The 27,358-nt window shown below is 37.5% G+C and overlaps 1 protein-coding gene across 1 annotated transcript in view; it reads left to right on the top strand.

Moving 5' to 3' along the window:
• The window catches only part of ABCB5 (ATP binding cassette subfamily B member 5), a 112,361-nt gene that overhangs the window by 53,314 nt on the left and 31,689 nt on the right, over positions 1-27,358 (top strand). The window contains exons 16-20 of the mRNA XM_012447735.2: positions 8,423-8,566; positions 10,249-10,353; positions 10,492-10,569; positions 15,564-15,647; positions 26,412-26,615. Of these exons, the coding sequence (XP_012303158.2) occupies positions 8,423-8,566; positions 10,249-10,353; positions 10,492-10,569; positions 15,564-15,647; positions 26,412-26,615 (615 nt within the window). The remainder of the gene's footprint in view (positions 1-8,422; positions 8,567-10,248; positions 10,354-10,491; positions 10,570-15,563; positions 15,648-26,411; positions 26,616-27,358) is intronic.

The following is a 27,358-nucleotide window of genomic DNA, read 5'->3' as shown; positions in this document are numbered from 1 at the left end:
CCCTTCTCTGGCATTGTTAGTCTATTGCTTTTAATTTAGCTACAACTCTTTCCTTTTAGGTATGTGGTCCTCTATAGCATTTATACTTAGATATTTTTTTCTTTTCTGCTAATTTTTTGAAGTCCATTTAAATAAATAAGCATGCAAAGAAAAACAATGGTATAGATGGTATACCATATAGCAAATGTATGTAAGAATACAGTACAAGAAAGTTTGCACTGAGACACTAGGCAAGAGTGTAGGAAACACTGTGTTAAAACATCTATTGATCGCTGCTGTACCTGCCTCATCAACTGCTATGGAAATCTGCCTCTATGTCTAAAAATTCACCATATTTATAAAGTGGATTTTCAAAACATAAGAAAGATAAAAAACAGAAAATTAAAAAGGAATTTCTAGATTTCTGGAGAAAATGATATAGTTGGTTTACAATCTGATACAACTACGTGCTCCACAAACATGGAAATAATAAAATATAAAAAGAGAAAAACCAATAAGATGTATCTAGGCTCTAAAACAAGAGGAATATCTCTTCACATGAGAACTAGAGCAAAAGCACAGTGGTGAACTGGACAATAGCACAGACCTGCTCTGAAAAGGAGGCTGAAAAACCTGTTTAGCCAATGCCAGGTTTGAGCCTTAGAGGGCAAGAAACAGAGACAGTGTCCTACAACCAAGAAATAAGCTAAGGACTGGCTCAATGGCCATATTTTTAAGGAACTCTTTCAGACTATGGTAATCCAGTGAAAAATGAAAAAGCAAGTGAAGAGACTAGAGACTATAATAATCAATAATGAGCTGGCTTATGTCTATAATAATAGCTACTTGGAAGGTTGAAGCAGGAGGATCGCTGCAGTCTAGGAGTTCCAGGCTGCACTGAGCTATGATCATGCCACTGTGCCCCAGCCTGAGCAACAGAGCAAGAATCCTTCTGATAGAAATATAAATAAGCACACAAAAAGACGCCTAATGTGGTTAGTCATTGCACAAATGCAGAAGAAAATCACAATGAGATATCACTATACACCGATTAGATTAGTTAAATCTAAAAAGGCTGACTGTGCCAAGCGTTGGTAATGGTGTGGCGCAACTGGAACTTACTTAGCTGGTGGGAGTATAAAATGCTAAAGCTACTTCGGAAAACAATTTGGCAGTTTCTTAAGAAGTGAAACATTCACCTACTAAATGATCCATTTCATTTCTAGATATTTACTCAAGAGAAATAAAGTCCACACAAAGCCTTGTATATGACTGTTCATAGCAGTTTTATGCGTAATAGCCTAAAAGTGGGGACCACTCAAATTTATATCAACAGGTGGATGGATTAATAATTTGTGAGATTGGGAAGCGGGGCGGGGGGGATAGTGTCAAGATGGCCGAGAGAAGCCAGCACCGGAATGCAGCTCCCAGCGAATTAGACTCAGAGGGCTAGAGGACTTCACGATTCCAAACAAGGGACTGGGTTCGTTTCTGTGGGACTGATAGGGCACTGAATTTAGGCCCAGGGAAGGAGCCGCAGGGCGAAAGATGCCTGGGGGGGGCAAATAAAGGGGCAGGGGGGCCGTCCCCACCTGAAACGTGCAGCCGACTGGGAGGGTTGGGGACTTAACCTTGGTGCTCCGTGTGGGATCCTGTGCTTACCTCATCCCTCCTGCAACCCACGGTCCACGAGAGCCCTGCCAGACGGTGGGACGCCGTGGGTAGTCGATGCAAGTCTGAGCAGCGGCTATCGCCGGGCGCAGCAAGTTGTCCCACAGACCCGTGCAGGAGTTTGGACTAAGCCAGCAGGACGGACGTCCCTCAGAATTCAACTGAAGCCCTCACTAGAGAGCTAGGCAGCAAATACGCCAGCTTGACCCCAACCAGGAAGATCAAGCTCTGGGAGAGACGCCATTGGGAAGGCGGAGCCAATCTCACCTGCAAACAAACTCCAGGAAGGACCACCCACTTAACAACCTGACCGAACCGGAGAGAGCCCAGGAACGCCCTCTACAGGCCAAAAAAGATACAGCTCCAACCTCAATAGAAAAAAAGTCCACTCAGAGACTCGGGAAATCACCAACTTCAAAGGTTAAAGGGAGATAAATCCACGACGATGAGAAAAAAACAGCACAAAAAGCATGAAACCATCAAAAACAGAACACCTCTTCTCCTCCCAGGGATCACAATTCCTCACCATCAAGGGAACAAAAAAAGACAGAGAATGAATCTGATGAATTGACAGAAGCAGGCTTCAGAAGGTGGGTAATAACAAACTTCTCTGAGTTAAAAGACCATGTTCTAACCCAATGCAAAGAAACTAAGAACCTTAAAAAAAGGTTAGACAAAATGCTAACTAGAATAACCAGCTTAGAGAAGAACATAAACAACTTGCTGGAGCTGAAAAACACAGCACAAGAACTTTGATTCAGCTGTTTAACTTGTATATCAAGTTTCAACAGCTGAATCGATCAAGCAGAAGAAAGGATATCAGAGATAGAAGATCAAATCAATGAAATAAAATGAGAAGGCAAGATTAGAGAAAAAAGAGTGAAAAGAAATGAACAACGCCTCCAAGAACTATGGGATTATGTGAAAAAACCTAATCTATGCTTGATCAGCATACCTGAATGTGATGGGGATAATGAATCCAAGTTGGAAAACACTTTTCAAGATATTTTCCAAGAGAACTTTCCCAACCTAACAAGGCAGGCCAACATTCAAATCCAGGAAATACAGAGAACACCACAAAGATATTCCTCAAGATGAGCAACCCCAAGGCACATAGTTGTCAGATTCACCAGGGATGAAATGAAGGAAAAAATCCTAAGGGCAGCCAGAGAGGAAGGTCGAGTCACCCACAAAGGAAAGCCCATCAAACTCACAGTGGATCTCTCAGCAGAAAACCTGCAACCTGGAAGGGAGTGGGGGCCAATATTCAACATCCTTAAAGAAAAGAATTTTCAATCCAGAATTTCATATCCAGCCAGTCGGTGGGGAGATCACCACCAATTCCTCAGAAATACAAACTACCATCAGAGATTACTGCAAACAACTCTATGCACATAAACCAGTAAATCTGGAAGGAATGGATAAATTGCTGGACACTTGCACACTCCCAAAACTAAGCCAAGAAGAAGTTGAAACCCTGAATAGACCAATAACAAGGTCTAAAGTTGAGGCAGCAATTAATAGCCTACCGACCAAAAAAAGTCCAAGTCCAGATGGGTTCACAGCTGAATTCTACCAGACATACAAAGAGGAGCTGGTACCATTCCTGTTGAAACTATTCCAAACAATACAGAAAGAGTGAATCCTCCCTAACTCTTTTTATGAGACCAACATCATCCTAATACCAAAATCTGGCAGAGACACAACTAAAAAAGAACAGTATAGGCCAATATCCATGATGAGCATTGATGCAAAAATCTTCAATAAAATACTGGCAAACCAAATCCAACAGCACATCAAAAAGCTTATCCATCATGATCAAGTAGGCTTCCTCCCAGGGATGCAAGGCTGGTTCAACATATGCAAATCTATAAACGTGATTCACCACATAAATAGAACCAAAGACAAAAACCACATGATTATTTCAATAGATGCAGAGAAGGCCTTTGACAAAATTCAACAGCCTTTATGCTAAAAACTCTCAATAAACTAGGTATTGATGAAATGTATCTCAAAACAATAAAAGCTATTTATGACAAACCCACAACCAATGTCATACTGAATGGGCAAAAATTAGAAGCATTCCCTTTAAAAACTGGTGCTATACAAGGCTGCCCTCTCTCACCACTTATATTCAGTATAGTATTAGAAGTTCTAGCCAGAGCAATTAGGCAAGAAAAAGAAATAAAGGACATTCAATTAGGAAAAGAAGAAGTCAGATTGTCCCTATTTGCAGATGACATGATCACATATTTAGAAGACCCCATCATCTCAGCCCAAAACCTCCTTAAGCTGATAAGCAACTTCAGCAAAGTCTCAGGATACAAAATCAATGTGCAGAAATCACAAGCATTCCTATACACCAATAACAGACAGAGAGCCAAATCATGAGTGAACTCCCATTTATAATTGCTACAAAGAGAATAAAATACCTAGGAATACAACTTACAATGGAGGTAAAAGATCTCTTCAAGGAGAACTACAAACCACTGATCAAGGAAATAACAGAGGACACAAACAGATGGAAAAACATTCCATGCTCATGGTTAGGAAGAATCAATATTGTGAAAATGGCCATAATGCCCAAAGTAATTTATAGATTCAATGCTATCCCCATCAAGCTACCATTGACCTTCACAGAACTGGAAAAAAACACCTTAAACTTCATATGGAACCAAAAAAGAGCCCACATAGCCAAGACAATCCTTAAGCAAAAAGACAAAGCTGGAGGCATCATGCTACCTGATTTCAAACTATACTACAAGGCTACAGTAATCAAAACAGCATGGTACTGGTACCAAAACAGAGATACAGACCAATGGAAGAGAACAGAGGCCTCAGAAGCAAAGCCACACATCTATAACCATCTGATCATTGACAAACCGTACAAAAACAAGCAATGGGGAAACGATTCCCTGTTTAATAAATGGTGTTGGGAAAACTGGCTAGCCATAAGAAGGAAGCTGAAACTGGACCTTCCTTACACATTATACAAAAATTAACTCCAGATGAATTAAAGATCTAAACATGATAACTAACACCATAAAAACCCTAGAAGAAAACCTAGTCAAAACCATTCAGGACATAGGCACAGGCAAGGACTTCATGACTAAAACGCCAAAAGCAATGGCAACAAAAGCCAAAATGGACAAATGGGACCTAATCAAACTTAAGAGCTTCTGCACAGCAAAAGAAATAATCATTAGAGTGAACCCGCAACCAACAGAATGGGAAAAAATTTTTGCAAGCTACCCATCTGACAAAGGGCTAATATCCAGAGTCTACAAAGAACTAAAGCAGATTTACAGGAAAAAAACAAACAAACCCATCCAAAAGTGGGAGAAGGATATGAACAGACACTTTTCAAAAGAAGACAAATATGCAGCCAACAAACATATGAAAAAGTGCTCATTATCATTGGTCATTAGAGAAATGCAAATCAAAACCACATTGAGATATCATCTCATGCCAATTAGAATGGCGATCATTAAAAAATCTGGAGACAACAGCTGCTGGAGAGGATGTGGAGAAATAGGAACACTTTTACACTGTTAGTGGGAGTGTAAATTAGTTCAACCATTGTGGAAGACAGTGTGGTGATTCCTCAAGGATCTAGGAATAGAAATTCCATTTGACCCAGCAGCCCCATTACTGGGTATATACCCAAAGGATTATAAATCATTCTCTCATAAAGACACATGTACACGTATGTTTATTTCGGTGCTGTTTATGATAGCAAAGACCTAGAACCAACCCAAATGCCCATCCATGATAGACTGGACAAAAAAAAATGTGGCACATATACACCATGGAATACTATGCAGCCTTAAAAAACGGTGAGTTCGTGTCCTTTGTAGAGACATGGATTAACCTAGAGACCATCATTCTCAGCAAACTGACACAAGAACAGAAAACCAAACACCACATGTTTTCACTCATAGGCGGGTGATGAACAATGAGAACACTTGGGCACAGGGAAGGGAGCAACGCTCACAGGGCTAGGTGGGGGGATGGGGGGGACAGCAGGGGACAGTGGGGAGGAGGAGAGGGATAACACCAGGAGAAATGCCTGATGTAGGCAATGGGGTTGGGGGGGATGGAGACAGCAAACCACCATGGCATGTATGTACCTATGCAACAATCCTGCAGGATGCAGGACGTGCACATGTCTAATACCCCAGAGCTTCTAATACCCCAGAACTTCTAATACCCCAGAGCCCAAATACAATTTAAAAATAATAATAATAAAAATAATTTGTGAGATTGCCATACAATGAAATACTATGCAGCAATAAAAAGAAATGATATGCTGATGTATGCAGCAGCATGGATAAATCTCAAAATATGTATGTTGAGCAAAAGAAGCTATCTGAAAAGGAGTGGATAATATATTATTTTATTTATATAATGTTCTAAAAATGCAAACTAATCTATAGTGACTGAAAGCATATCAGCAGTTACAGGACTAAAGGAGGAAGAGGACTGGCAACTAAGACTTATGGAGAGAGGGATGATAAAAAAGCAAGAGAAAACTTCTGGGGTAATAGATATGTTTATTATCTTGACTTTTGTGATGTTTTCATGAGTGTGTAGTTGTGTCCAAATTTATCTAATTATACATTTCAAATATATGCACTTTGTTATATGAAAACTATAACTCAAGAAAGCTCTAAACTGCATCAAATTAAATTTAAAATATTTTAGGTATCATTTTTTAACTTTTTAACACTCATATCTCTTTATGTCTATTTTATATTTTTATGTCAGAATAGTTTAACACATGTAAACCTGTCTCATATTTAAGTAACACAGCATATTTTATTTTACTGAAATTTTTGTTTTATTTTTATCTTATTTAATTATTTTCTATCTTGACAAAACTATTTAAATGGTATCATTTTAAATCTTTTATTGTGTATATTTCCAGAGGCAAAAGAATGTCTTTAAATTACCTGTGTAACATAGATCATACTATAGGAGGAAGATAGCCCTCTTAATTTCCTGGTTCTGTAATTTACTGGTGCCCTGGGATATGCTTAATCTTAATTTTCTTACAAAACAAGGTAATTTTGTAAAGCACCTAGCTTGATGCTTAGTGTTTGATAAAGAGTTGGTGTGCACCTTTTTAAATTTCTGTATATTCTTTTGAACAGTGACCTAACTGAAAGGATGTGCCCTTTTTGATGATGAGCTTTAGAAAACATCAGCAGGAAAAATGATGGATACCATCAAATTATTAAGTAACCCAATATAAATGTGGGTTAGCCAGCCTGAAAGCAGACTTTAAAGACATCGGATTTTGAAAGTTCTGTTGTCCAAACAACAGTCTGCATTATAGTGACCAGATTGAGATAAGAACAAGAATTTTAAACTATTTTACAGCCTTTCTTGAGGAATTCTCTGGTTATTAGATTCATAAATGTGATTATTTTAAGAGTGAATGCCATGAGGAAGTTTTAATGAATGAAATACCAAATAATTCATTGTCTACTTCCCTACTCAGAATAATTACACACCACAAAGCTGTTCACAAGAATTTTTAAGATTCGGAAATACACTACTTATTGCAGTCAAGAGCAAAGAGAGATCGTTATCATATTATTTATCCTCTGACCACTGTGACCACTACCTCCCCTTGTCACCTCCCACGTATCCTGGGAAGGGCTGGCAGACACCAGAATGATGACTTGCATTGTGCTTTCTCTGTATAAAACCTGAAATTTTGTGTAATATTATCCTTCCTCTGTAAAACATCAAAAACAGCAATGGCCGCAAGCATTTATTGGGTGTTTATTATTTGCAAATACACTGAGTCGCAAATGTATTGAATAAAGCTTAATTGTATAGACAATCCTACAATATAGGAACTGTTACCATTCTCCTTGGAAAGATGAGGAGATAGGCCTGGTGAGTTTAAATAATGTGCTCAGGTATTGCAATATTTTGCTTGTAAATAAGAACTCCAAAACAAGCCAAGGGATTAGAAAAATGTTTTTGTAAATACATCATGAAACTTTCCAACTTTCATGTTTGGATCGTAATGAAACTTTCACCTTCTGCATTTTCTTTTCTTAGCTTCTGCCTAGATTTTTTCCTATCCTGTAGTACGATATTTCATCTAGTTTAACAAGAGTAAAGAAAAACAAACCTATCATTTCTTTTGTGACCCTTAACAATTACATGTAATTTAGTTTTACTTTTAAATGATAGCAACTGAGTGAAATGTCAAAAGGTGATATTGCACAAATAGTCACTTTTGGCAAAGCTTCTTTTATTTTATGCTTTAGGGTCATCGTTAATAATATGGGCAGATGTTGGGCACAGTGGCTCATGCCTGTAATCCCAGCACTTTGGGAGGCCAAGGCGGATAGATCACAAGGTCAGGAGCTCGAGATCAGCCTGATCAACATGGTGAAACCCCATCTCTACTAAAAATACAAAAAGTAGCTGGGTGTGGTGTCGTGCACCTGTAATCCCAGCTACTCAGGAGGCTGAGGCAGGAGAATCGTTTGACCCCGGGAGGTGGAGGTTGCAGTGAGCCAGGATATGCACCACTGCAGTCCAGCCTGGTGACAGAGCAAGACTCTGTCTCAAATAATAATAATAACAACTATAATAATAATAATGGCAGTGAATTTTTTAAGAAAAACATTTTCTACCCTGCTGTTATATTTGATGTTATACATTATAATTCTGCTTATGATGGGCTAACTTCCCTAGATTCTATTATGCTCACAAACAGGCATTGTTAACGAATATGTTTTATTTTTAGATAAGTCTTCCTGAAGTGTCTCTATTAAAAATTTTCAAGTTAAACAAGTCTGAATGGCCTTTTGTGGTTCTGGGGACATTGGCTTCTGTTCTAAATGGAACTGTTCATCCAGTGTTTTCCATCATCTTTGCAAAAATTATAACTGTAAGTTAAACAAATTTGCTAATATTTTTAACAATGTAAAGAAAGTATGACCCAAGAGAACAAGCTTGTAGCAGTCTGATCCACCAGAGGAAAACTGGGACTTTTAGTGGGCCGCCACTAGTGTGGGGTCCATGATAGGAAGGTTAGTTAATGTTTCCAGGAGATAAGCCAGCATCTATTCTAAAGTGTGCTGCTGGGCATTGTTGAATCAGTGAAGAAATTGCTTTGTTTTTCTAATTTTTTTTTTTTTTTTTTTTTGAGATGGAGTCTCACTCTATTGCCAGGCTGGAATGTAGTAGCTTGATCTCACTGCGATCTCCACCTTTGGATTCAAGCGATTCTCCTGCCTCAGCCTCCCGAGTAGCTGGGACTACAGGCACGCACCACCACGCCCAGCTAAGTTTTGTATTTTTAGTAGAAACAGGGTTTCACCATGTTGGCCAGGATGGTCTCGATCCCTTGACCTCGTGATTCGCCCGCCTCACCTCCCAAAGTGCTGGGATTACAGGTGTGAGCCACCATGCCTGGCCTGTTTTCTAATTTTGACTCCAGTGCTAGATCAGCATTCCAAAACGCTGAAGAAATAAAATAGGCAAATACAACTACTTTCCTTTCAACTAGTGGGAACAATTGTAATTTCTTTTCTTACCAGCCAGCTCAGGGAGAAGAAATAACAAGAGTTTGGGTTTATGCTAAAGGACTCAGGACAGCTGGTGAGTTTAAGGATCTTACAAGGTCCATGCTTACTCTTCAATGTTAACTGAAGTTCTAGCCTGGAACTTTACTATCCCTAATTCGCACAGCTATACTCTATCAATATAGATGACTGTGGATGTACAATTACTCATTTTTAAGAACAATTTCCAGGAGCACATTAAAAAGTCTCACCTTGCAGGTACTACTTAACTAGAAGAATACTAAGAAACTTGAGGGATCCAAAATTATTCAAAATAATAATTCAAACAAACTGGTAGTTTCTTTGGAAATATACTGTGATAATAATAACAGATAGATGACTCATTTTTCAGATCTCATATTTACACAGTTTAAGTAAGAGAATTAAAAGCAAGTGATTTTTTATCATAGATAATGAATGCAGATGATAGCATAATGGTGCACTTTTTTTCCACAGATATGTGTGTAGTTTTATTTTTATGTTGAAATATATTTTAAACCAGGCACAGTGGCTCATGCCTGTAATCCCAACACTTTGGGAGGCTGAGGCAGGCAGATCGCTTGAGGTCAGGAATTCGAGACCAGGCTGGCCAATATAGTGAAACCCCATCTCTACTAAAAACATAAAAATTAGCCAGGTGTGGTAGTACACACCTGTAATACCAGCTACTCAGGAGGCTGAGGCATGAGAATTGTTTGAACCTGGGAGGCAGAGGTTGCAGTGAGCCGAGATAGAGATCATGTCACTGCACTCCAGCCTGGGTGACAGAGCAAGACTCTGTCTCAAAAAAAGAAGAAAGAAAGAGAGAGAGAGAGAGAAAAGGAAGGAAGGAAGAGAGGGAGGGAGGGAGGAAGGGAGGAAGGAAGGAAAGAAGGAAAGAAGGAAGGAAGGAAAGAAAAGAGGGAGAGAGAATTTTAAAACGCCTGATATACAGAAATTTTTATTTTTTTCTGTTTCTTTTATATTTCCCTCCAAACACCTGATAAAAAAATATATTCCTTTTCAGATGTTTGGAAATAATGATAGAACCACATTAAAGCGTGATGCAGAAATTTATTCCATGATATTCATCATTTTGGGTGTTATTTGCTTTGTCAGTTATTTCATGCAGGTAAGCATTTAATAAAAAAAAACAAGCCTCGGCGTGATTACTTTTTGTTGTCATTCTTTCTATTTGAGTTAAAAATATATCAACTAAATGTTACAAAGGAAAAGAACGTATATTTTTGTTTGTTTGTTTGTTTTTCAGGGATTATTTTATGGCAGAGCAGGGGAAATTTTAACCATGAGATTAAGACACTTGGCCTTCAAAGCCATGTTATACCAGGTCAGTGTTAAGTTGAATTTTTCTTATTGTATTTAAAATTTGTTGAAAAACAATCTAGCTTTAATTCTGTCTCAAGTGAATTTTTGACATAATTTTTCTTTTTGGATCCTTTGAAAGCACGCTGTTTTTGTTCTGAGCAGCAAAATCTGATGTCAGAAGTCTTATATTTTTCTAAAAGAAGCAAGTCCAAAAGTGTGATGTTCAAAAATACAGCTTAAAGAAAAAAAGTAGGATCTACTCATTGTTCCTTGCATTCATCTTGACAAATCTTTCTTTTAATGAGTGAGGTAGTGTTCCGGGTTCAGAAGGGAAGGCCAAATTAAAACAAAAGGAGAAGAGCTACCATATCTTGGGAACGTATCCAAAAAGGAATTGTTAATTTCTCTAGTTCTAATCCATGGGCATAGCTTAAGTTTTTGACTCTATACTTCTTAAAGCAGCCAATCTCTGCCTTTATCAGAAGAGTCCTGAACTTACATAACATCGGCCTAGCTGCCAGGTCTGCCTGCCTCATGCAGATGATCAGTCACCTCTGTGAAATAACTAAAAATAGGTGGATCAAGTAGTAATCTTGAGAAGTGAGTCTTGGAGGCAAATGGAAGGAATGTCTCAGACTGGCACCTCTAAAATTCTTTCATGAGGCTAAAATGTATTGGGTTACCCTGAAAGCCAGTAATCATTAGTAGCCCTTCACCTCACTTTCTGTCACCAAAGCTCACCAGGCAGGAGCAAATAGCTTCCTGCCTGGGTGATTTCTTTTCAGAAATAGAGTTACTGTCACTCCAACTGAGTCATCAAATCCCATTTTTAAATCTTGGGACTTTTAGGAGCAGTTCTCTGAAGGCTGCCATGCAACAACTGTACTTTAGGGAGCTGCAAGATACAAAGTGCAGGGGAGCAAGTTGGAGGTTTCCCTGGCAACACGATGCTCTAAATCTTTCGGTGACCTTATACCTTCTGTTCAAAAAGGTCCCATCTCTGCTTCGTGTTCCACATTTTGAGACACTTCTTAATCCAGAAAAACAAAAGTCTACTTGTAGGATCATAAATCAATTTGATGCCAGCACATACTTCTCATGTTAAACTTGTACATTATTTTATTTATTTATTTATTTTGAGATGGAGTCTCACTCTTGTCACCCAGGATGGAGTGCAATGGTGTATCTCAGCTCACTGCAACCTCCACTTCCCGGGTTCAAGCGATTCTCCTGCCTCAGCCTCCCGAGTAGCTGGGATTACAGGTACCTGCCACAATGCCCAGCTAATTTTTGTATTTTTAGTAGAGACGAGATTTCGCCAAGTTGGCCAGGCTAGTCTTGAACTCCTGCCTCAGGTGATCCACCTGCCTCAGCCTCCCAAAGTGCTAGGATTACAGGCGTGAGCCACCACGCCTGGCCTCATTATTATTTTAAAATTTATGAATACTTTATGTCTTTGCCACAAATCTTCCATGAAATAAGTTGAGACTTTAATTAACTAATACTATATTTCACATTTGTTGACAATTTCTGCTCATTTATGTTTCGTTTTTAAAATTTATCTTTTTCCCTGTTCAAATAAATTTATTTTAAATTTCTAGATACCTTTGAAAATGTTTCCTGAATCCCTAAATGTTTGTTTTTATACAGAAGAATATAAATTTTAATTTTTCCAAGCATTACTTTGAACTTCCTTTCTGTTCACGAAATGCTTTTAGTGGAAGAATCGCAAGGCCATGAGCCAGTTTAATGAGAGGAACTGTTGTTAATCTAGTATTCTGACGGTTATAATACTGGGCATTAATCCTCTGTCTAGCATTAGTCATGTGAACATTAGGACTGTAACATTTTTGAATAAAGTAGCTTCTGCTCATAAGGATGCTCCAATCTATATGCCATAAACTCTGGGCTTTAAAAACTCATGCTCATACTTACAAAGACATGCACAGAAAGTCTATGACGTTTAGTACGTGGTATTAAATATCCGCATAGGTTTTCTTTCCCCTCTTCATCTGTCAGCACTCCTTTTGATTCTTAGCTTTACCTTTTAAAATTGGAGAAAAAGAAGAGTAGTATATTGCAGTATATTTAACCCTTTCTTTGTAAGCATCTTCACAATTTTGCTTTGTCTATAGTATGGGAAGCTCCTAGCATGCAGTTTTACCTAACTCTTATTACCTGATTTTTGTACTAAGATGAGAATTTTTAAGGCTTAGCAACTGTGCTGAGGCTTGCAGTGCTTTTTATAAGCATTGTGAAGCCTCATTTGAGGTAGAGGTATGTATAGAAACAGGTATGGTATTTTTGTAGGTATAAAATCCATATTTTATGTGATTACTTTAGATTCTTCCTGTTAAAAAGAATGTTCTAAGTGTTGCTGACTTCAATCATTGTAAATAATTCATTGTTCATTGTGTTTCAAAGCTAAGTTTACAATTCTTAATGATAAATAGTTACCTATAGAGCTATTGAGTTTTTTTAACATGTAAGGAGTTTATTTTTCCCCATTTCCCTCTAAATTAGATTGGCTAAGGCTTCTTGGGATTCTTTAAATTATGATAGCATTGATGGTGATCACTAAGGAGCCTCAAAATGTACCTAAGCTACTTCCAAAAGGATTTGAGGTAATGAGTCCTGGAGCATGAGAAACAGGTCATGAAACTCAACTGTAATTCTTCAGTCATATGACAGGCAGAATAAGATAATTGATTAAAAACTTAAATAATCTCTAAAACAAACCCCCCATGACACAAGTTTACCTGTATCACAATCTGGACATGTACTCTTCAACTTAAAAGTTTAAAAAATAATAATTTCATTTTTTAATAAGAAATATAAGTTGAGGCTAACTAAACAATCAGTGTTACGTTTAATGGATTTTTCTTTATTTTTTTTTTGAGATGGAGTCTTGCTCTGTTGCCCAGGCTGGAGTGTAATGGTGTGATCTGGGCTCACTGCAAACTCTGCCTCCTAAGTTCAAGCGATTCTGCTGCCTCAACCTCCTGAGTAGCTGAGATTACAGACAAGCACCACCACGCCCGGCTAATTTTTTTTACATTTTTAGTAGAGACAGGGTTTCACCATGTTGGCCAAGCTGGTCTCGAGCCTCTGACTTCAATCTGCCCATCTTAGCCTCTCAAAGTGCTGAGATTATAGGCGTGAGCCACTGCGCCCCATGGACATTTTTTTTAACCAATGAGTTACAAGACTTTCAACAGAACCTCACTTCTCCCTCAAACTACAGAAGCTATCTTTATGTTATGGTTGCTTAGTTTTTTAATTGCTTGCTAACACTGTGCCAGGCAATATCTTAAGGTACACTATGCACTTACAATAAAATCCATCTTTAATAGAAGCAAATTCAAGAAAAAATGAAACTAAAAAATTAAAAACTCTGGCCTCTGGTTGGTGTGGTTTAAATCCTGCCTTCAGCACCTGCCAGCTATGTTGCCTTGGACACATTACTTAATCTCTAAGTACCTCTAAGTACCTTAGTATTTTTGCTTCTAAAATGTGAGTAATCACATTATCTATCTCGTAGAGTTGTTGTAATGATTAAATGAGAGAATACATGCCAAGCACTTTACATAGTTTTACTGTATTTTTATTTCAAGTAGAACTAATGGCAGGAAAAAACTGGATATCTACCAGTATCAAAATCCTGATGGCCTTTCTGATAATTATATTCCTGTCAGGAAGAGAGGATGCAAGCTAATTTTTACTCACCACCTAAGTGCCAGAAACACTGCTAAATGTTTTCACATATATTGCCTATGCTGGAAAACAGTCCCTGGAGTACACAATTGGTGCCTTGCTGAAAAGCAGTTTCAGACATCTTGTCCACTGAACATCCGATAATGACTAAGATTAATCGCATATGTACCTAATTATGGTGTTTTACAGCAAGTTACTATAAAATCGGGAATGTAATATTCACTAATAAATTCTTTTCACATTTTTTACCTTATACTGTATCTAAAAATTATCTGTTCATTCCATGTCATGTTGAAATCTAGAACCAATTAGAAAACATATACAATATCTTAATTTTGGAGAGAGAGTACACAATCAAAAGCAGGTAATGTCTTTCAGTTCAGCAGTGCTGTGGTTATTATTGTTGCTGCTGTGTATTCACACGATGTTTGGCTCTTGCCTGGGATTGCGCTTGCAAAGTGGCTACTGTGTGGTGCAGACTGTAATCTCTACAGGATGCCCTTTGAGCATCTAGGACCCTGAGCTCATGGAGACACCTGTAAGTTCTAGGGGGTACTGTGAAACGTCAGAGAAAGTCTTTATTATGTGGCTCCTAAAGAGAAGGAGACAGACTTTTTATCATTAGTTAGTTTAGGTGGAAAGTTTTGAAAATATTTCTAAATTGAGTGATTTACTGCCTTACTTTTTTTTTTTTTTTTTTTTTTTTTTGGTGAGACAGGATCTCACTCTGGCATCCAAACTGGAGTGCAGTGGTGCAATCTCAGCTCACTGCAACCTCTGCCTCCCAGGCTCAAGCAATCCTCCCAGTTCAGCCTCCCAAGTAGCTGGGACTACAGGTGCACACCACCATGCCCAGCTAATTTTTGTGGTTTTGTAGAGACAGAGTTTTGCCATGTTGGCCAGGCTGGTCTTGAACCCCTGGACTCAAAACAATCTTCCCAACTTGGCCTCCCACTCCGGCCTTTTGAAGTGTGTCCACTCTTCACAATGACTTTTGGAGTAAAATTACAAATCACTTGATGATTTAAAATGACCGTTTTAATTTAAATTTAACATTGATTATTATACAACATGGTAATGAGTAATAAGTCCAAGCTCTTGGGCTTAAGTTATTCAGCTAATATATAAACATAGATCTTCATGAAAAAAGAAGCAAAAGTCATTTGATCCATTTTATTTATAGGAATTAAGTACCTGTGAGTGAGGAGGCAGGTAAATATCTTCTGACTTACAGCAGAAAAATCACTAGTCAGAGAAAATAATGGTTTTTGACAACCCTATGTTAATTCTCCTTTTCTCTAGGATATTGCTTGGTTTGATGAGAAAGAAAACAGCACGGGAGCCTTGACAACAATATTAGCCATAGATATAGCACAAATTCAAGGAGTATGTATATTGTTTTTATTTTTAAATAATGTATGTATGTGGTGTGCACACATGTCTCTGTGCATATATGTGAGCTGTGCTGAGATGTCCCACATAATTAATGAGGCCAGGTAAGTCTCATGGTTAACAGGTAACTCTCAGTGAAAGATGAAAGGAAGCCTTTCTGTTCTGGATATTTGTAACCAAAAATAGAGAATATTTAGTACATGTATTAGGATAACTAGAGGACTAAAGAAGAGATCAAGAATAAGTTAGGAAAAAGAGCTCAGAATTAAATAGATAAGAAAAAATAGTGAAATGAAAACACACACACTTTAAGAGTTTTAATGTAAGAAAAAGCTTCAGTTTTTCCTTCCTCCAGAAAATAAGTTTTTAATTAAAATAATGTCTAACAATTCAAAGTCATGTGTGCATCCAGAAACGATTCTGTACTAGTTGTTATAAAAGATAAAAATAATTGTGTAAACATGACCAGTAAAATGCGTAAGCAAATATTTATATATATTCATAATTAGTGATGGAATGACCAGCATAATGTATGTCAAAGTCACGCTTAAATATGTGTGGGGAGTAGAACAGTGTAGAAGAGGTAAATAATAATTTGTTAATTTTCTTCTAATTATTTTAACAAAATTCACCTTTGTATAGCAAATGGGATCTTAACTGAGAAAAGCAGCAGAAATCAAGGTTTCCTACTTTAAATGGAAGTAAGATAAAGCTTTCCATCTCTGTTAAAATAAGAATTCTGGTAGAATTATAGCGTTCCCGTTTTCCCTTACCATGCATTTGGGAGAAAAGGAAAATGTCAATAATTCACCTCTGAATGGCAGAAAAATCTTACAAGTATTTATTCTATTTAAAAATGCTGAGATGTTGCTTACACCTTTGTTAGCAGAGCAACAAATTGTCAACTAAACCCATCAGAATTGTCTATTTCTTTTAGAGATTATTTCCACAGGACATGGCAACCATTCTAAGTTTTTTTTGTTTTTTTTTTTTAACTCTTGCAAGACCTCTTTGTTTAACATATACATACCTGCATGATCGGATTTCTATTATCAGAGAATAGAATAAGTGGGTTACAGTTGTGAATATTCACAAGCATTCATTTTGGTTTAGAAACCTAATTTTATGATGGAGAAAGAGCTCAAGAGGAAAGGGTACATCTTCATCTCTTCCTGAAATTCTATTTGTTAATTTTGAGGGCAAGCTTCTAGAATTTTGTTAGATAGGATTTAGATTTTAAAATAGGGCTGAGGAGTTCAATTTTACTGGCATACATGAAAAGATCATGGATAGAATTTCACTTAATAATAAAATAATGGATATACCATTAATCTCCCTAGCACCATATAATTATCTGTTTGACTTCTGGGTTTAGGAATTCCATGGTTTGCTGCTCTAAGCAGAAATATCAATCCCTATAATTCCATTTGAATTCCCACCCCACAAAATTTGCTATTTTTTCTTTACTGTATTAATGTTTGTCTCTTGCTACTTATCTTTCAAATCTTTTCAGAATCTTTGTAGTGAAACAGGCATTCTTCCCAGCAGTTATATTAATATGTGAGAATCTCTTCTAGCAATATTTGCTTCAACTGAAAAACCAAATTAGTACTGAAAGACCCAACATTACTGTCCTTCCATTTATTAATTGTTTCTAATAAATAGTATTGTCTCTGAGGGAAGTTATTGGAAATTGTTCTCACCCTGATTATAAGCACCTGACTAATATCATTTTATCACTTGAAACTTTATCATGGCAGTTATTAAGTGCTGGTCTCATAATAACTTCTAGACAAGTCAAATCATTTCTTTTTGCATTAGAACTAGAAGCTAGAGCATTTATTGCTCAATCGTTTATTAATGGTTGGAATCCTGATGAAAGATTTTAAAGTTGCTGAATTTAAAAAGTAAAACAAGGGGCAAACTGTCCCAGGTTGCACATGGAGTATGTAAAACTTTCATGCTGATCAATATACAAGAGGATGGTACCTGTGAGTAGCCACTGTGCTCCAGCCTGGACAACATAGTGAGACCCCATCTCTATATTTTAAAAACCTAATTTTAAAAATTAAATTAAGGAGTAAAACAACCAAAGAAAGGTTTCAAGAGTGAGACCGTGTCTAGTAACATGTAATTTACAAACACTCTTACTTTGCCATATAAAGATGGATTCATATTCAATTTCAGTGAATAGTTTTTCTATAAAAGGAAGATTGTTTACCAATCTTATTTGTTCACAAATGAATTCTTCCTCACAAGGACACTCTAGCATAAAGACGAGCTAGGAAATAATAATTGGGGGTCATATTTCCTATCATATTGACTTAAATAAGTCATACTCCATCTCAATTTCTTCATCATGTAATTTCAATTACATTTCTATCAAATATATTAGAATGAATGTTCATAAAATAGCTCCTTAATAATAATAAATCTTAGTTTGAAACATTTAACTTGTGACTGTAAAGATATGCATCTGGACATTTTTAAAAGATCTGGTATTTTGAAAGTCATGATGAAAACATGTTAGTGAAATAGAGTCATAGGACAACGTGATTCCTAGAATAGTTGTCTGAATACAACCAATTTAACTGATATTGCTTTAGCCCAAGGGAATGGCTTATTGCCAGTACATCTGTCAACAGACTATTTTCTGTGTGATATGTGGTTTAATTAAAGCTAAAAGCCATTTTAGATTCTATTTATTATTATTATTTTTTGAGATGGAGTTTTGCTCTGTCACCAGGCTGGTGTGCAGTGGCATGATCTTGGGTCACTGCAACCTCTGCTTCCTGGGTTCAAGCGATTGGCAATTCTCCTGCCTCAGCCTCCCAAGAAGCTGGGACTACAGGGGTGTGCCACTATGCCCAGCTAATTTTTGTATTTTTAGTAGAGACAGGTTTTAACCATGTTGACTAGGATGGTCTCAATTTCCTGACCTCGTGATCCGTCCACCTTGGCCTCCCAAAGTGCTGGGATTACAGGCATAAGCCACCGTGCCTGGCCCCATTTTAGATTCTTTTGGAGACTCAATTCTATAAAATTACAAGGCATTATTTCTGTACATTTTAATAATCCCTTTTCATCAACCAAAAGTCGTATCTCATTTTTGTCCACAAGACAGTGTGTTATTGACACCACAATGTACATTTGATATACCACTGACACATCCAATCCTAAGGCCTAGAACTCTTCTCATCAGAGCTGTAATATGTTGCCCAAATAAAGCATAAAAATTTACTTAATTTATGAATTCCAAGAGCCCAGTGAGTTTACTAGTTAGTTATTACCTGAACAATGGTAACCTCATTTCTTGATTTAATTTTTTGACATGGGAAGTATATAAAACAACTTGACATTACTTTTGATTCAAACAATGTTGTCATGGAAATGATTTTTCCACAATATAAGGCTGGCACATAATTGTTGTTTTGTCTTGCAGTTTTAGGTTGGATTAAGAAAGATAATCAAATGTACAGCAGAAGCTAATAGAGCCATTCAGTATTTGATAACAGTGGTTAAGGATGGCTCTTTTTAAAAAGTTTTCAAGCCAGGTGCAGTGGGTCACACCGGTAATCCCAGCAATTCAGGAGGCCAAGGCAGGAGGATCACTTGAGCCTGGGAGGTCAAGGCTGCAGTGAACCATAACTGTGCCACTGCACTCTAGCCTGGGTGACAAAGTGAGAACTTGTCTGAAAAAAATTTTTTTGTCAGTCTTGGTCCTGACTTCATAATATTGCAAAAAACTTTACCACTGCTAAGCCATCAAACTGTTGTGTGGTAAGGTAAGTTAAAAATTTGCCTTGACAAAAACTCACAGAAATGAAGATGGTGCTGGGTGCAGAGGCTCACACCTGTAATCCCAGCACTTTGGGAGGCCAAGGTGGTGGATCATGAGGGCAAAAGATGGAGTCCATCTTGACCAACATGGTGAAACCTTGTCTCTAGCAAACATACAAAAATTAGCTGGGCATGGTGGCACACGCCTGTAGTACCAGCTACTTGGGAGGCTGACGCAGAAGAATCACTTGAACTCAGGAAGTGGAGGTTGTAGCGAGCCAAGATCACGCCACTGCACTCTGACCTGGAGTCATCTGACTCCATCTCAAAAAAAAAAAAATAAAGAAATGAAGATGGTTAAGTCTAAAAGAGCAAATGAATTTAACCATTGACACTACTGGTCCAATAATGCATGATAAATTCAATTACTTTCCACAAAATATATGCTGACAAATAATAACAATAAATAACTGTAGGCTTTAAACACTTTACATTTTCACAAGCTTTGTAAATTTGTCCAACTAAGGCTTGTTTTCTGCTCTATATATTATTATCTGTAGTTATCATGATATACAATAGATCTCTTAAACTTATTCCTCCTAACTGAAATTGTGTGTCCTTTTACCAATATCTTGTCAATCCCCTGAACCCCCATCTCCTAGAAACCATGATGTTACTCTCTGTCTCTATAGTTTGTTTTTGTTATGTTTTGTTTTTTGAGATGGAGTTTTGCTCTTGTTGCCCAGGCTGGAGTGCAATGGTGATATTTTGGCTCACTAAAACCTCTGCCTCCTGGGTTCAAGCGATTCTTCTGCCTCAGCCTCCAGAGTAGCTGGGACAACAGGCACGTGCCACCACTTCCAGCTAATTTTTATATTTTTAGTAGATACAGAGTTTCACCATGTTGGCCAGGCTGGTCTCAAACTTCTGACCTCAGGTGATCCACCTGCCTTGGCCTCCCAAAGTGCTGGGACTGTAGGCATCAGCCACTGTACCCGGCCGTCAGACTAATTTTTGTATTTTTAGTAGAGACAGGGTTTCACCCTGTTGGCCAGGCTGGTCTTGAACTACTGACCTCAGGTGATTTACCCGTCTTGGCCTCCCAAAGTGCTGGCATTACAGGCGTGAGCCACTGTGCCTAGCCTGAGCATTTAGTATTTTTTTAGGAACACTTTCCATGAACCAAAGGCAAAGGCCAATTTTTTTATTACACCCCAGATTTGGACATTTTAAGGGATAAACACAAAGATATTACCATATAGTTTCCATGGGTACACTTATATGCATTAATAAACATTAAAGATAAATTATGGAGACATGTATTCAATTCAAAAGACCATAGTAGGGAGAGGAATGGGCCTGGAAAAGAGGAAAGGTTATTCTTAAGGTGAGCTTTAGAGTCATAAAAAGCAACAAAATTTGAAAACAGGAGGCCTTGTCATTTCTCTAGTAGAGAAACTGGACAATCTAGGGGCTCATTCATCAAAGCAAAGTGGGTGAGGGCTGATCCCTACAGCCCCTTACAAATACAACTTTCCCTTGGGCATTCTAAAGAATTGCAAATCCCAGAGCTTTAGGGAATCTCTTTTTGCCAACTACTCGATTCCCCAGCTATCTCCTCTACTCCCAGGACCTGATGGCCACACACCCACTGACAAGGCCCAGGCTTACAAGCACATCCCTGACCTGAATGCCACACTCCAGACTGATCCTCCTCTCTGGAGCTTGAGATGACCCCGCGCCACAAGCATTTAGTATTTAAGGAGAGACATGGAAGGCCTCAGACAATGCAAAGAACTTAAGGTCCACAGTGTCTCACCCAGTTGTCTAGTCCATATGACTCTGAAACTTCTGGTGGGGGTGGAAGGAGAAGAGGAAGGGCAGTGTATTAGTCAGCTCAGGCTGCCACAGCAAAGGACCACAGACTAGGGGGCTGCAACAACAGACATTCATTACCCTACAGTCTGGAAGCTAGAAGAGCAAGATCAAGATGTCTGCATGATTGGGTTTTTCTCTGAGGCCTTGGCCTGTAGTTGGCTGTCTTCTGTCTGCATTCTCATATGATCTTCTTTGTGTGTGCAATGTCTGCTATGTCCAAATTTCCTCTTCTTATCAGAATACCAAAGCTGGACGTGGTGGCTCACACCTGTAATCCCAGCACTTTGCAAGCTGAAGCAGGCAGATCACCTGAGGTCGGGAGTTTGAGACCAGCCTGACCTACATAGAGAAACCCCATCTCTACTAAAAATACAAAAATAGCTGGAGCATGATAGTTCATGCCTGTAATCTTAGCTACTCAGGAGGCTGAAGCAGGGGAATCGCTTGAACCCAGGAGATGGAGGTTGCCTTGAGCCAAGATTGCACCATTGCATTCCAGCCTGGGCAACAAGAGCAAAACTCCATCTCAAAAAAAAAGAAAAAAATACCAGTCAGGTTAGATTAGAGCTCACCTTAAAGATTTCACTTTAACTGAATTACTCGTTTATTTATAATTTATTTATTTATAATTACCTTATCTCAAAATACAGTAACATTCTGAGGAATTGGAGAATAGACCTAAACATATAAATGTGGGGTGAGGGGTGAGGACACAATTTAGCCTATAACATACATCTTCATTTATCTCTTTGTTGTCTTTAAACTTCCAGGGGATGAAGTGTGTGTCAGAATTATGTGCCAAATGCCATGCCCATTTAGGCCCATGGTTCTTAGAGTTAGTGTATGCCCTCAAACACTTAAGCAGGCCATCTGTCCATCTTAGTTTTCAGTATTTCATAGTTTTTTGAGTGTTTGCTGTTTTGAGGTTTTACTTTTTTGGAATTTTCTTAGATATTTTAGTGAGAAATTGGAAAATGGTTGAGTCATCACCAGATACAGTCTTGAAACTGAAACCACAAAGCTTTTTAGGAATTAGGCAAAGCCCTGGAGAGAGGGAGAATTTGTTATTGTTATTTTTTAATGAAGATGCTAATTTTTTGATAGTTTGGTGAAAATCGATGTAATCTTTTAGGGAAGCAATTTGGCGATACCTATCAAGAATGTAAGAGTATATACCTTTTAATGTATAATTCCAGTTAGAAATTTAACAGTAGGGCATTTTTAAAATGAGCACAAAGATTTTTCACAAAGATGTTCATTACATTTTTATTTTTAATAACTGATAATTGAAGGCAATCCAAATATTTCTGGAGAATATTTAATGATCCAAGAAAAAGCTTTCAGTATAATGTGCAAGGATTAAGTGAGGATACAAAACTGCATGCACATAATAAACTGAATCTGAATGCATGTATTTATGTCTGGAAGCATGCAAATTTTAACATTATCTAAACGTTTTCTAATTATCCTGTTTTCATGATCAGAACAAAAAATATATTTCAAAGTGTGGTCAATACTAGCTGTCTTTCCCGGTAAATAGGGGCTCTCATTTTTTTTTAATCCCAGCACTAAAGGAACTTAATGTTTCAGTTTATTGCTTAAGTATCATACGTCCCACTGAAAGATGATCCATAAGATGTGTAGTTCTTATAAAAGTCACAAAGATAATTCTACATATTTGAAGGTATTTTTATAATTTTCTTTTACCTCATTCTATGATGTTCCCAACTCCTTTTCTTTTTTTTTTTTTTTTTTTTTTTTTTTTTTTTTTTGAGGCGGAGTTTCGCTCTTCTTACCCAGTCTGGAGTGCAATGGCGCGATCTCGGCTCACCGCAACCTCCGCCTCCTGGGTTCAGGCAATTCTCCTGCCTCAGCCTCCTGAGTAGCTGGGATTACAGGCACGCACCACCATGCCCAGCTAATTTTTTGTATTTTTAGTAGAGACGGGGTTTCACCTTGTTGACCAGGATGGTCTCGATCTCTTGACCTCGTGATCCACCCGCCTCGGCCTCCCAAAGTGTTGGGATTACAGGCGTGAGCCACCGCGCCCGGCTTCCCAACTCCTTTTCTATCTTGATATTGCCTCTTAGACCTTTACTGAGTGAAATCCATTTATAATGTGCAAAAATGGGAATGAGAGAAATCTTATCCAAAGTATACACTTTAATGAATATCCTTAATCATTCAAGTCAACACTACTATGAAGTGGCTAAGAGTGCTGGCCTTCTGTCAGTGTGGGGGAAGAAGCAGGGCTGGGCTTTGCAGCGCCGATATGACGACAGCCCTGTGTGGTGGCAGCCTAGTGCAGGGAAGCAGAGCCAGAGCAGGGTGAAGAGGATGTCCACGCAAGGGAGATGCAGGAGACATGAGAGCAGATGGGTTACCCACCGAGAGATTAATCACATAAATCAACCCATTAAAGACAATGGGAGCCAGGTCTTTCCCTTGTGACGAGGGGGATAGCAAATATGGAAAAGGAGAAAACTGGAAATAACCTTACAATGTTGCTTGGAATTGATTGATATTGATATGACTTACGAGTTTCAAGAAATAGAAAAACAAATATAGATGTAAATGTGTGCAAGTATCTGTCAATACACACACACACACACACACATACACACACACATACACACACATATTCTCTAGTTTGGCCACTGACATTCCAGTAGTAACGAATACAACTGGCACCATATCTTGACTTCTCAATAAAATTCTCCACTAAAAGAACCCAGGGATCTTTGGAGAAATGACTGATTCCAGAAGTAGGGCAGAGATAGTAAAAGATGAACCTGGAAAATCATTTTGTGTCAGAAAGTAAAGACATATTCAAAAACTGATAATAGGGACATGTCAAGGGACAAAGCCAACTTGAAGGAACTTCCACTGGCTACCTCTGGGATAATTTAAGTCAAAATAAGTGATGATAGTAACAATTTATAAACCACTGAAAAAATTAAAAAGTCATTAGTTCTTACTGCAATAAATAAATTGAAAGTTTGATGAGAAATTGGATTTTGATATAGCTTCGAAGTGCCTCAAAGCATTTATTAATTACAAAGAGGGAAACAGAGCAACTTCATAGTGAAGAAGCCTGGAAGAAACGATTGTAATTAATTACACAAGTGAACGATGCCTGGAAGAGGACCAATCAAAATTGCGTGCCACTTGATAGGATGCAATGGGAAGAACACAGCATCACTTCTGGGAGATTCTTATCCAAGATGCATAATTTGAATCTAATTGCAAGGAAATATAAGATAAGCTAAAATTGAGAAATATTCTACCAGATAACTGGCTCACCATCTTCAAAAAAGTCAAGGTCATAAAAGTCAAGTTAAGAATGAAGAACAATTCCATACTAAAGGAGACTGAAGAGGCATAACACCTAAATGAAATGTGTGATTCCGGTGTAGATATCCTTTCACTATAAAATACATTATTGAGACAACTGATAAAACCTGAAGGAAGTCTAGGCACTAAATGATACTTATGTAATTTCCTGATTTTGATCATGGTATTTTGGATATGAGAGAGAATGTTCTTGTTTATAAAACATCATCCCTAAGTATGCAAGGATGATAGAATATCAGGTCAGCCACTTAATCCCAAATGATTCAGGTAACAAAGAGTTCTTTATCCTCCAGTTACAAGCTGTGTGGCTGTGGGCAGGTTATTTTGTCTTACGACTTTTGTTTCCTCATCTATCGTATAGGACTAGTGATAGTATCCATCTCTTTGCATTGTTGTGAGATTAAATAAGATGGTAATGGTAAAGTGCTTATTTAGTGCCTAGTAAAAGTTGGCTATTTTTTGAGTGTCTTTATATATTAGCTCCAACTATCATATGAGAATTATGGCTACTGTTTACTTTTGACCTTTCTCCTATTTCGGCCCTTTTAGTGTATCTTCCCTTCTGCCCTACTGTTTGCTGTCCATGTTGGTTTCCTTTCCATAGCAGCTCTGGCCTCTCCAACACAAAGCTTCATACTCCAAAAAGCACTGAGTCAGATGGCATGAGTTATTCCTTGCATGACTATAATATCTTCACCAATAGAAAGAGATAATTTGTGTGAAAGGCAAATGTATAAAAAATATACAAAAGTCTTATTTTTATAGGTTCGCTAATGCAAATTTTTCCATTCAAATAAAAATTAATAATTCACCTTAGAACGTTAGGAAGGTGAATTAGATTCTATTGTAGTAAATACGTAAGCTCTAGCATAGCATTCTCTTCCTTTTTATTCTCCACAAAAGAGAATATGCAACACCTTCAAAAAGCATGTATATGCATAACTCAAATCATCTTTCCAAATACTTAAATTTTAAGTACATGTCAGTTAAGCATGTGTGTAAACCTGGTACTTTAATGCTACTAATTATTAAAATATTCATTTTCTAGAAAATTCCTAGAAAATGTGAATACAACTTTAAAAACAGGAAATAGTAAAAAATGCTTAACTAAAGATAGACTCTTTGTTTAGCTTTTTGTAATGGTAACTGTGATTCTGTCATTTTCACATATCACCTTTATTACCAGGAATTTATCTGTAAGTTAGGGTTGATGATCTACGTGTATGTACAAGTGAGTTGTTTCATTATTGCTGGGTGTTTCGGTGTAAGGAAACAAGAAGAGTGTGGGTGTGTATCAATCATTGAGGGAAGACAAAGGAAATCCTGCAAATTCAGTTTTCAACACACTCAACTTGCATTGGGGTATAAAATCCTGCCAAACAATTTAAGGAGAGGTCTCAGAGCAACATAAAAGTCTCCTTTAAGGAGGTAGTATTTAATTTCAGAGCGTCTGTTCCTATCATGCTTCTATACAGTCTTCTATGGTATTCCACTAAACTAACATCCAGTTAATTTGGACATCTCAATATTGGACATTAAGACATAAAAATAAAGCATAATATTTCCTTAGTTCGGGGCATTTTTTAAATATGTATCTCATTTAATCTAAAAGTATAAATTCAAGGTATAAATTTAAGTCTAATTTTTTTTAAAGAAAGTCTACCTTGTTTTGCAAGGAATTGTAATAGGAACTCTTGTAAATTTAAAGTTAATTTAGTTTTTTCCCCAAAATATATCTGATTATAGGCAACAGGTTCCAGGATTGGTGTCCTAACACAAAATGCAACTAACATGGGACTTTCAGTTATCATTTCCTTTATATATGGATGGGAGATGACACTCCTGATTCTGAGTATTGCTCCAGTACTTGCCATGACAGGAATGATTGAAACCGCAGCAATGACTGGATTTGCCAACAAAGATAAGCAAGAACTTAAGCGTGCTGGAAAGGTAAAATAAAGACTGTTATTACCATCATAACATTTTCAGAGAAAAACAGAACTCTATATATTAACCATATGACATGTTTACTATCTTTATGATATATTAACTTCATCTCTTAGAAATCTGTAAAGTGATCTGTATAAGAGAGAAATGCATACAGACCAATTTAGGCTAGAAGGTAGATATGTTATAGCAATAGGGTACATAATTTAGAGCACAGGCTCTACAGTCTAATTAGCTGGTTAGAATCCAGATTCTATCCTATGAATGTGTGATATGAACAAGTTATGTCAACCTCTGTAGACTTCAGTTTTCTCACCTGTGAAGTGGGAATAATAAGAGTATTCACTTACAAAGTTTTATGAATATTGCACAAAACACAATGTTGTCATATGCAAAACACTTAGAATGGTATCTGGAAGACAGCAAGCACTTACTAATGTCAGCCATTATTACTGAGGAAGTTTTCTAACATCATCATTCCTCATTTCCCCATTTTCTGCTCATTGAATAATCCAAGTTTCTTGAGCAATTATTCTGAATATTTTATTTTTCAAAACAAATATGTAATAAGGCAGTTACTGAATGCAAGGCAATGCACTGATATTGATAACATAGAAAACAAGGTTTTAGAGACAGGACCAATAAATGAACAATTTACTTAATCATTTGGAAAATGCCTTGACATACAGGTATTCAAGCTTCTTAGGATCGACTATATTCATATGAATAATTAGTATATTAGAGAC

Source organism: Aotus nancymaae, unplaced genomic scaffold (assembly GCF_030222135.1).
Source record: "Aotus nancymaae isolate 86718 unplaced genomic scaffold, 86718_ANA_hifiasm-v0.15.2.pri h1tg000025l, whole genome shotgun sequence".
Lineage (NCBI taxonomy): Eukaryota > Metazoa > Chordata > Mammalia > Primates > Aotidae > Aotus > Aotus nancymaae.
This window is presented reverse-complemented; position numbering and strand designations above follow the sequence as displayed.